This window comes from Oncorhynchus mykiss, chromosome 18 (genome assembly GCF_013265735.2).
Source record: "Oncorhynchus mykiss isolate Arlee chromosome 18, USDA_OmykA_1.1, whole genome shotgun sequence".
NCBI lineage: Eukaryota > Metazoa > Chordata > Actinopteri > Salmoniformes > Salmonidae > Oncorhynchus > Oncorhynchus mykiss.
Window position 1 is genome coordinate 42,156,305 of NC_048582.1, and position 12,250 is coordinate 42,168,554.

At 42.3% G+C, this 12,250-nt stretch overlaps 1 protein-coding gene across 2 annotated transcripts in view; it reads right to left on the reverse strand.

The window, feature by feature from the left end:
* The window catches only part of LOC110496297 (atrial natriuretic peptide receptor 1), a 122,933-nt gene that overhangs the window by 11,147 nt on the left and 99,536 nt on the right, over positions 1-12,250 (reverse strand). For both annotated transcript variants that reach the window (XM_036952864.1, XM_036952863.1), the window contains exons 10-16: positions 11,310-11,430; positions 10,734-10,808; positions 9,409-9,489; positions 9,137-9,241; positions 8,677-8,748; positions 7,736-7,895; positions 5,409-5,564 (exon numbers count right to left, since the gene is read on the reverse strand). In XM_036952864.1, the coding sequence (XP_036808759.1) occupies positions 5,409-5,564; positions 7,736-7,895; positions 8,677-8,748; positions 9,137-9,241; positions 9,409-9,489; positions 10,734-10,808; positions 11,310-11,430 (770 nt within the window). The remainder of the gene's footprint in view (positions 1-5,408; positions 5,565-7,735; positions 7,896-8,676; positions 8,749-9,136; positions 9,242-9,408; positions 9,490-10,733; positions 10,809-11,309; positions 11,431-12,250) is intronic.

Genomic DNA, 12,250 nt, shown 5'->3' on the forward strand with positions numbered 1-12,250 from the left:
CACCGTGCGCAGATCGTGATATTCCTCCGGCACCCCTGTCAAATCACCAGGCTCCTCCTGTGAAGAAGAGACAGAGGAAACAGGAGGGATAGCAGACATTAAACATTTCACATGACAAGAGACGTTCCAGGAGAGGATAGAATTACTAGACCAATTAATGGAAGGATTATGACAAACTAGCCAGGGATGGCCCAAAACAACAGGTGTAAAAGGTGAACGAAAAATCAAAAAAGAAATGGTTTCGCTATGATTACCAGAAACAGTGAGGGTTAAAGGTAGCGTCTCACGCTGAATCCTGGGGAGAGGACTACCATCCAGGGCGAACAAGGCCGTGGACTCCCTTAACTGTCTGAGAGGAATGTCATGTTCCCGAGCCCAGGTCTCGTCCATAAAACAGCCCTCCGCCCCAGAGTCTATTAAGGCACTGCAGGAAGCTGACGAACCGGTCCAGCGTAGATGGACCGACAAGGTAGTGCAGGATCTTGAAGGAGAGACAGGAGTAGTAGCGCTCACCAGTAGCCCTCCGCTTACTGATGAGCTCTGGCTTTTACTGGACATGAAGTGACAAAATGACCAGCAGAACCGCAATAAAGACAGAGGCGGTTGGTGATTCTCCGTTCCCTCTCCTTAGTCGAGATGCGGATACCTCCCAGCTGCATAGGCTCAGCTCCCGAGCCGGCAGAGGAAGATGGTAGTGATGCGGAGAGGGGGGCAACGGAGAACGCGAGCTCCTTTCCACGAGCTCGGTGACGCAGATCAACCCGTCGCTCAATGCGAATAGCGAGTTCAATCAGGGAATCCACGCTGGAAGGGACCTCCCGGAAGAGAATCTCATCCTTTACCTCTGCGCGGAGACCCTCCAGAAAACGAGCGAGCAAAGCCGGCTCGTTCCAGCCACTGGAGGCAGCAAGAGTGCGAAACTCAATAGAGTAGTCTGTTATGGATCGATTACCTTGACATAGGGAAGACAGGGCCCTGGAAGCCTCCTCCCCAAAAACAGATCGATCAAAAACCCGTATCATCTCCTCCTTAAAGTCCTGATACTGGTTAGTACACTCAGCCCTTGCCTCCCAGATTGCCGTGCCCCACTCACGAGCCCGTCCAATAAGGAGAGATATGACGTAGGCGACACGAGCAGTGCTCCTGGAGTAAGTGTTGGGCTGGAGAGAAAACACAATATCACACTGGGTGAGGAACGAGCGGCATTCAGTGGGCTCCCCAGAGTAACACGGCGGGTTATTGATTCTGGGCTCCGGAGATTCGAAAGCCCTGGAAGTGGCCGGTGGATCGAGGCGGAGATGGTGAACCTGTTCTGTGAGGTTGGAGACTTGGGTGGCCAGGGTCTCAACGGCATGTCGAGCAGCAGACACTTCCTGCTCGTGTCTGCCTAGCATCGCTCCCTGGATCCCGACGGCTGAGTGGAGAGGATCCGAAGTCGCTGGGTCCATTCTTGGTCGGATTCTTCTGTTATGGTGAGTGAATGAGGACCCAAAAGCGAACTAACTTAAACAGAGCTTCTTTAATAACAAAACATAGGTAGGCTCAGATAGACCGGCAGATTCCGACAGGACAGGACAAGGTTACAGCAAACATGACGATAGTCTGGCTCAGGCATGAAACACAAACAAACAAGAATCCGACAAGGACAGGAGCAGAAACAGAGGGAGATATAGGGACCTAATCAGAGGGAAAAAGGGAACAGGTGGGGAACGGGGTGAATGGGTAGTTAGGAGGAGACAGGGAACAGCTGGGGGAAAGAAGGGGAGAAAAGGTAACCTGACACGACCAGCAGAGGGAGACAGGGTGAAGGGAAAGGACAGAGACAAGACAACATGACAGCGGCAACGTTTCATGGGGGGTGAGAGGGGGGAACCTTTTTTTTTTTTTACACAATTCTCGAAGGTTTATACCGATCTAAATCTGCAAGGATAGAAACGAGTGGTAAAATGCCAGAGGAAGACGCGCCTGATGCACACGGGAATATCTTTGGTTTGTCTCTATGACATTCATATGAAGCTGAGCTACGACCTGCTAAAGTCGAGGAGTCACAGTAACTGGACTTTGCTTGGAAAGTAATCTTATACAATGTGTGATCAATTGATCTAATCACTTTCTGTAAAAGAGAATGTGTAATTAAATTGAGTGTTCATATAAATTATCATAATAAAACATATTCGGTAGCGGAATAACATTTGGGGAAATCGGGTCTAGACTTGATTTCCTTATCCATTATTATTATTATCATCATTATTATTATTATTATCATTATTACTATTATTATTACGATCATTATTATCATTATTATTATCATCATCATTATTATCATTATTATTATTATTATTACCATTATTATTATTATATTATTATTAATATAATCATTATTATTATTATTATTATTATGATCATTATTATCATCATTATTAACATCATTATTATTATCACCATTATTATTATAATTAATATAATCATTATTATTAATAATAATAATCATTATTATTGTCATTATTATCATTATTATTATTATTATCATTATTATTATTATTATTATTATTATCATCATTAATATCATCTTTATTATCATTAATATTATTATTATTATCATTAAATAGCCTCCCTAAAAGATGGGTCTTGTTAAACTATGTAGGAATTGCAAGAAAATAGCTTAAACACACATTTTCCTAGGTTCCTCAAATTAAACAAAATCAAACTGGTGGTGTATTTAATATAGGGAATCTCAATAAACAATGAAAATGGGAAAAAAGGCTGGGGACCACTGCTTTACCCCACCAACACACATGACCACCCCCGCTTGACAACATACGAACCGATTGGCCACATTTCAAGCTAGCTGTGGCGTGAGCTTACAGCACATTCTTAACTCTGTGACATGTACAGAATTTCAATGTGCTTCCATAAGAGCCCGCCTAGGTATTTCTACTGACAGCAACTAGGGAGCTAGCTCTTTATGACCACTGGGATCTACTTTTGATCCTACATAATTAGGGGAATGTCAAAGAGTCCTGAGCAGATTTTCCTATGCAGGAGATGTATGTTTCCCTGGGGAATAAGGTGGATGGCAGCAATTTACAATATGTAAGTATGTGTACTTATACATTGTGTCTGTGTGTGTGTGTCTGTGTCTGTGTGTCTGTGTGTGGTGAAAGATATATGGTGACAGAGAGTCGGCACCTTAGAGATATGACAGAACCATGGCTGACAGGACTGGAATGTAAAAGGGAAGATGGAAGGTGAAGATTGATTTAAAAAAACACCTGAGGGAGAGAAAGAGAGAGAGAGAGAGAGAAGGGGGAAGGAGAGAGAGAGAGAGAGAGGGGGAGGGATAGAGAGAGAGAGAGAGAGAGAGGGGGAGGGAGAGGGGGGAGAGAGAAAAAGAAAGAAAGATAGAAAAAAAGAGAAGGAAAGAGAGTACTACATGATTTACTACATTTAGCATTTTAAAGAGTAATGTATTACAACTACGGGTTATCACTGCTGGGGTGGGCACATTATTAGTATACTAGTAATTATAGGTATTACTAGACCTGCATGAACAAACACACACACACACACACATGTTCATAGTACTTTCCGAGAGAGAGAGAGATATAGAGAGAGAGCGACAGGAGGAAGGAGGGTTGAGAAACCCACACACTTCTCAGAATCTAATTGGATTCAGTGCCATGCTTCTTGGAGAACACAAATAACAAATAACAAATGACAAATGACAAATGTGTAAAAAAGAAAAGAAAGTGTTGTACATTTTCCCTCTCCAAGATGCCTTTCAAAATGATTTGTGTTCTACACAGAAGCTAATATAGTCCAGGTCTCTCTTGAATTATATATATATTTTTTTTTTATCTCAATGAGACTAACCTGGTTAAATGAAGTTAATAAAATCAATATATATGTTGTGCAATTAAATGCTTTGTCTTTCCCCCAAAATAATCCAAATGAAAGATGCTAACCTCATCCGTTTTTCTCTCTTCATTGTTTCAAGTACCATTCCATATGTCTGTACTTCAATCTTCAAGTCTAACCCTATTTACCTTGATATGCATTCTATATAATTACAGTGCCTTAGAAAGTATTCATACCCCTTGACTTATTCCACATTTTGTTGTGTTACAGCTTGAATTCAAAATGGATTAAATCAATTTCTCCTGCCCCCCTCAGCCATCTACAGGCAATACCCAAAGTGAAAACATGTTTCTATACGTTTTTGCAAATGTATTGAAAAATAAATATCTCATTCACATAAGTGTTCAAACCCCTGAGTCAAAACTTTGTAGAGGCACCTTTGGCAGTGATTACAGCTGTGAGTCTTTCTGGGTAAGTCTAAGAGATTTCCACACCTGGATTGTGCAACATTTGCCCATTATTAATTTCAAACTTCTTCCAGCTCTGTCAAATTGGTTGTTGATCATTGCTAGACAACCATTTTCAGGTCTTGCTATAGATTTTCAAGTAGATTTAAGTCATAACTGCAACTTGGCCACACAGGAGCATTCATTGTCTTCTTGGTAAGCAACTCTAGTATAGATTTGGCCTTGTGTAGGTTAGCATTGTGGAGTAAGTGCAATGTTGTTGGTCCATCCTCAGTTTTCTCCTATCACAGCCATTCAACTCAAACAATTTTAATGTCACTATTGGCCTCATGGAGAAATCCCTGAGCGGTTTCCTCCTATCTGGCAAATGAGTTCGGAAAGACGTCTGTATCTTTGTAGTGACTGGGTGAATTGATACACCATTCAAAGTGTAATTAAAAACTTCACCATATTCAATGTCTGCTTTTTAAAAAATGTACCCATCTACCAATAGGTGACCTTCTTTTCGAGGCATTGGAAAACCTCCTTGGTCTTTGTGGTTTAATCTGTGTTTCAAATTCACTGCTTGACTGAGGGACCTTAATTGTATGTATAGGGTACAGAGATGATTCAAAAATCATGTTAAATACTATTATTGCACACATAGTGAGTCCACGCAACTTATTATGTGACTTGTTATGAAAATGTTTTCTCCTGAATTTATTTAGGCTGCCCATAACAAATTGACTCAAGACATTTCAGCTTTTCATTTTGAATTAAATGGCAAACATTTCGAAAAACATAATTCCACTTTGACATTATGTGGTATTGTGTGTAGGCGAGTGACAAAATCTCAATCTCAATTTAATTCATTTTAAATGCAGGCTGTAACACAACAAAATGTGGAAAAAGTCAAGGGGTGTGAATACTTTCTGAATGCACTGTACTTGACTGAAGAACACGCACAGACACAGACACAGACACAGACGCAGACGCAGACGCAGGCACAGACGCAGATGCAGACACAGACACAGACGCAGACACAGACGCAGGCACAGACGCAGACACAGGCACAGACGCAGACATAGACACACACACACACACCTTTGGGGCTGAGGGTGTCCCCCTCGACGTGGAAGACCCCTCGGAGCAGGGCCAGCTCTTGCAGAATGATGCCGAAGCTGTAGATGTCACCTTTCTGTGTGCCACATGGCGGGGGACTATCTGCCCTCAGTAGCTCTGGAGCTGCCCACAATTTCCCTATAGAGGGAGAGGGAGTGAAGGGGGGATGGGAGAGAAGGAAAGAGGAAGGTAAACCTTTATTTTAACAGGGAAGACATTGTAATGGAAATTGTAATGTTTGTGCTTTTCTTATAACTCATTTCTGTCTTCTACTCATGTGCTGTTCTAATAACCAATTTATGTGTTCATGCAAGTGGCTGACTGTACACATCCTCATTGTCAGTAGCTGCAATGTGGCAGTACGTCCAGACCGTGTTTTGAAAACAAATGACTGTGTTTTGAGAACAAACTAGATATCTCGGTTTCAAGGTCTCAGCTTAGAGAGAAGAAGCCTCGCGAGGTATTGGTCTGTCACGTGTTATAAACCAGTATTTGTCGGTCACAAATGGTCACAAATGGTAATGATTCATTAATTATGCTAAATCATGCAAATATAACTTGTCTGTGTATGGTCGTATATAAGACAACTGCTGGGTCTGCCCAGGCAGAGCTCCTGATTGACATGTGTACAATTGACATGTGGTGCATTAAGCCGGTTGGAACCTCTCCAGCGCGCTGACAATAAACAGTGATTCATTTAAGATTGACTTCAAGGCCTCCTGGGTGGCGCAGTGGTCTAGGGCACTGCATCGCTGCGCTAGCTGTGCCACCAGAGACTCTGGGTTTGCGCCCAAGCTCTGTCACAGCCGACCGGGAGGTCCGTGGGGCGACGCACAATTGGCCTAGCATCGTCCGGGTTAGGGAGGGTTTGGCCGGTAGGGATATCCTTGTCTCATCGCGCACCAGCGACTCCTGTGGCGGGCCGGGCGCAGTGCACAGTGTTTCCTCCGACACATTGGTGCGGCTGGCTTCCGGGTTGGATGCGTGTGTTAAGAAACAGTGCGGCTTGGTTGGGTTGTGTTTCGGAGGACGCATGGCTTTCGACCTTTGTCTCTCCCGAGCCCGCACGGGAGTTGTAGCGATGAGACAAGATAGTAATTACTAACAATTGGATTCCAAGAAATTGGGGAGAAATTACATTTTAAATTAAAAAAAAGATTGACTTCAAGTGTCCCTGTGCAAGAATTTCTACAACAACAGGTCTCTTTTTCGAATGTGCACATTATACATTATATATACAGTACCAGTCAAAAGTTTGGACACACCTACTCATTCAAGGGTTTTTCTTTGTTTTACTATTATCTACATTGTAGAATAAAAGTGAAGACTTCAAAACTATGAAATAACACATATGGAATCATGTAGTGGGTCTTCCTTTCCTGTGGCGTTCCTCATGAGAGGCAGTTTCATCAAGTTCTGGAAATGTTCCGTATTGACTGACCTTCATGTCTTAAAGTAATGATGGACTGTCGTTTCTCTTTGCTTATTTGAGCTGTTCTTGCCATAATATGGACTTGGTCTTTTATTAAATAATATCTTCTGTATACCACCCCTACCTTATCACAACACAACTGATTGACTCAAATGCATTAAGAAGGAAAGAAATTCCACAAATGTACTTTTAACAAGGCATACCTGTTTATTGAAATGCATTCCAGGTGACTACCTCATGAAGCTGGTTTATAATGCAAAGCTGTCATCAAGACAAAGGGTGACTACTTTGAAGAAACTCAAATATAAAATATATTTAGATTTGTTTAACACTTTTTTGGTTACAACATGATTCCATATGTGTTATTTCATAGTTTTGATGTCTTCACTATTATTCTACAATGTAGAAAATAGTAAAAATAAAGAAAAACCCTGGAATGATTAGATGTGTCCGAAATTATTATTATTATTTTTTTTACACAACATAAGAATAAAAGGCCATTTCAAAGATGTACTTAGAGAGAAAGATAGAGTTTTAATACCATCCCTCTCAATCAGTAACTAATAAATACTTTTATCAGCCTGGTGATTTGATTGTTGAGCCACATCAATGACAAGTAATTAAATGGAGCCAGCAAGGGCTTTCTCAGGAGGGGACATTGTTACAGAACATATAGACAGAAATATCTTGTGTAAAACAGACCATAGTATCAGAAAAATGGCATGTTTAGTTTTTTTTGAATAACAACAACAATAGCAGGGATCGTGCCGCTCAATCACTTGGTTTGAGTTCATGTAGAGTGTGTGTGTGTTTGTTTGCTCATGCGTTCGAGTCTTTGTCTACGCGTGAGTGTGTCTCTGCAGCTCTGGTAACTCACGGGCATAGTAGGCGTGTGTGTCCTCCATATTGGACTTTTCGCGGAAGCTAGCCAGCCCGTAGTCAGTGATCTTCAGGACAAAGCGACTGTCCACCACGCAGTTAGAGGACTTCAGGTTACCATGGGAAACGATGACGCTGTTGTGAAGGAAGGCCATTCCCTAGAATCAAAGAGGATGTGATTCATAATATTTCTCCAACCTGAGGGCGACCCTGTGTAAAATGTTTCCTGCACAGGTCACTGTAGAGGGGCAGGAGCTGTCACATGCTTTAAGCCAATGAAATTGCATTCGCTGAACAACCTACGCATTACAAGTCAATAACCCCAAAAATGTGTACCCTCCCATTAACAGTCCATTGAAAATAGGCATAACTTCCTCTGCCAAGCCTTGGACTTCCTGTGGACAGAAAAAAAAGTACGGAGCTAGCCTTCTCACAACAGCTATCTCTGCTAGAAAGGACATTGAGGGCATTAAATTGAGACTAACTCAGGTAAAATGCATGACTTCTTCATTCATCATTCTAACCAGGACACCAGGAGGAGTCAGACACCATCTGTCTACCCTTCATTATAAGCGTCACGACACATGCCCGGCCGCACGCATGCACACACACTCACACACACAAATCTCATGCAACTAAGTGGGAGTGACAGGTAACAGGCTTGGCATAACTTTCTTCATTGACAATACAAAAAATCTATCGAGGTATGATAGAATAAATATGAGTTGAATATTTTCGACCTCTCCCCCAGCCCCAATACTGTGAAACAACATTAAGTACCAGTTTAGTGGTCTGGGGCCTTCAGCACATAGACATATTATGCTTGTGACCCGGTTGGTTTGAATCCAGGACCCAAACTCTCTCCTGTCTTTCCTCCTACATTGTCCTCTATCTGAACGGAAAAGATCTCTGGATGGAGGATGAAGGATGGAGATGCACCTTAACAATGTCGTTGATCAGAGAGTATCTGAACATCCAGTCCAAAGTGATGGTCTCGCTCTCCATAAGATCCTGCAACACATGAACAGAACCGTGACTATTTAAACACGCACACGCGCGCGCACACACACACACACACACGCTAATATTCAGACCATATTCCATGCTTCAAATTAGCTATACATGAAGGTCACCAACAGGTTAATCCCAGGCCCCAATGACATGACATGCCATATCCATCCACACAGGCTGTTGGTACTCAACAACATGTAGCGTAGATGGCAAACCAGCCATCTCAAGACCCAAGGGTAGCTACTGTAAGCTAGATGGCTCATTACTTACTCACTGTGTGAATTGTGTGGTGTGGGAGATAAGAGAACAAAAGGGGTTTCAGTTGACAACGCTAAGGTCGTAAGGTTAACGAATAGAACAACGAGACCCGATAGGCTGTGTGAAGTACCTGCAGGCTGCCCCGGGGACAGTACTCTGTGATGATACAGATGTTAGGAGGATCGATACAGGCTCCGATAAAGCGAGTCAAGTGCTCGTTTTGAACATCACGCATCTGGAGGCAAGAAGATGAACATACACAATCACCAACATACTTAGTTACAATTGAATTAACACCTGAGCGAAGTATACACCCCAGGAACGTGATAAGTAGAAGAAATGGTAGAAAGGGCATTGTTGCTCTGGTAACATGTTTACAGGCCTACTGAATAAAACACTCACATGTTTGAGCTCAAAGAGCACCCTCCTGGTGAGCTCGATGCGCTTCTTGTTAGTGACATACTTAATGGCCGAAATGTTTCCCTGGAAAGGAGGCCACATTAACACAATATTTCACCATCCTTTGACTTTAAGTGTCCTTCAACAGTATTATATACTATCTATTTATTTGAAAGTACTGTTAAAAGGAGTGTAATGCACTTGTAATTCCTACTCCAAGGATGTAAACAACGCAACGGCCCACGTGAACCCTAGCAGAATCCTGGTACGAACACTTCTCCCTGGCAAATATTGGGTCTCACTTTAAACGAGGTAAAACTCATAAAGGCTTCATAAGCACTACATAAGCGCTTCACAAATCATCTGCAAGCATATGTCATACACTATAAATGGTTTATGAAGGGTGACATAACCATTCCCACTGTAGGGCGAATTGCCAAATGTGACATAACACATAATGTATGTTTATACACCATTTATAGCAGGGGTTCTCAAAGTGGGGTCCAGGTACTGCAGGGGGTCTGCGGCCCAATGTTTTTTTTAAATGAATATTACTAACAACAACAAATTCAAATTATTATGGCAAAGGGATCCGTGGAATACGTTTCGAGGGTGTACTACAATACAAGACAATGACATATTATTCAACTACAGCCTCTGTTCATAACCCTGGGCAACATCGGCCTAGGAGGGTCACATGGATATTAGTGATCACCAAACTCCACCAATTATACATTTTTCAACTCAATTCTTCTTGTATTCCCCAGAAATGTATTTTTTAAACATAAATGTCCTGCAATTAAATAATTAAAATGGTAGTTTTCACGATATTAGCTTTAAAGCTGCAACAACAAAACATCTCTCTGCCCCATGACAAAATGTGTAGAATTGCAGGTGATTAGCTTGAAAACAGCAAAATGTTCTCTCCGATGCTAAGAAGGGGCCTTTAAAATGTTCCTTCCCAGGGCCCGAGACTTGGCTCATCTGGCAATGCACTGCCAACGTTTGTAAAACGTCTATGCTATTTTAATCTCACTGTGTGAGTGTTGTGTTCTGATGGGGCCCCTAATGAATTTGCTATCACAAAAGGAGTCCCTGGCCCCAAACGTTTGAGAACCCCTGATTTATAGAGTAAAACCTACGCTTATAGACGACTTGTGAAGCATTTATGTAGTGCTCATGAAGCCTTTATGCGTGCTCTATAAAGCCTTTACACATTGTACTTTGTTAAAAGTGGGAACAACTATTGCACGACACAAATCCTTAACAAAGCAAATGGCATAAGCATTGTCGGTGTACCACAACAAGCCCAGTGTAAAAGAACAGACCTTGTAGTAGCCAGTTTTGGCGTAGATCTGGAAGTTTCCTTCCATGGTCAGGAAGGAGCCATAGTTGGAGCCTCTCTGTGGACCATACCGAGAGGGAATGAGGACTTTTCAGCGTGCATATCTGTGCTTCTATGTATCGGTGTGCGTGTAGGTGTGCTTAGGTGTGTGTAGGTGTGTGTGTGTGTAGGTGTACTGTATTTTATGTCTCTGTTTATCTTTATGTAATGCATGTATCACTAGCCACTTTAAACTATGCCACTTTATGTTTATATACCCTACATTACTTATCTCATATGTATATACTGTACTCGATACCATCTACTGCATCTTGCCTACGCCATTCTGTACCATCATTCATTCATATATCTTTATGTACATATTCTTTTTCCCTTTACACTTGTGTGTATAAGGTAGTAGTTGTGGAATTATTAGGTTAGATTACTCGTTTGTTATTACTGCATTGTCGGAACTAGAAGCACAAGCATTTCGCTACACTCGCATTAACATCTGCTAACCATGTGTATGTGACAAATCAAATTTGATTTGATTTGATGTGTGTGTTTCTCCATGCAGTACCAGAGACAGGGTGAGTCTGCTGCAGGCCCTGCGCAGCACTTTCTCCAGGTCACTCATCTGCACGTCTTCCCATTGCACTCGCCAGAGCTGAGCAGCCAACTCATTCTCCAATTTCAGCTTCCTGAGGGAGAGAGTGTGGGGGGGAGTGAGAGAGGGTCAAACAGAGAGAGAGAAGGGGAGACCAAAGGGTGATGGAGAGAGGAGGCTTGAGAGAGGTTCAGCGATAGGATGAAGCGACAGCGAGCGAGAGAGAGAGACAAGGAAGGAAGGAAATATAGAAGGAGAGAGTAGAGAAAGGAGAGCAGCCTCTGTCGTGTGAGGGCGACGGAGAAAGAGAAATCAATGAAGAGAACGAGAGAGAGAGCGTGTAGGGAGAGAGAGGGAGAATGAGAATCCGGAATAAAGGACAGAGAGATTAAGGAGAGGGATGGATGTGTTTCAGTGTGAGTGTACACTGTGTAAGACTGTACCTCTACCCAAACAGCCCATCAATACCTCTGTCACCCCACCCATTACAAGCTACAAATGGTATTCACACACACATTTCTCAGAAACACGTGCAACCCAACTATAGTATTGGGGATGGGATTAATTCATTGAGTATTGATAGAGATTAATATCTGCCATTGAGTGTCGCCCCTCAATTTGTGATTACAATTTAAATCGAGTCATCATTCACCAACAGTGCTGTATGTGTGAAATTGTTTCGACATGTACCTTGATATCACAGGCGGCTGGTGGCACCTTAATTGGGGAGGACAGGCTCATAGTAGCGGCTGGAACGGAATGAATGGAATGGTATCAAACACATCACACACATGGTTTCCATGTGTTCAATACAATTCCATTCAGTCCATTCCAGCCATTGTTTTGAGTCATCCTCCCCTCAGCAGCTTCCTGTGCTTGATATAACATTCTTTACTGTAATGGAACGTTATGTA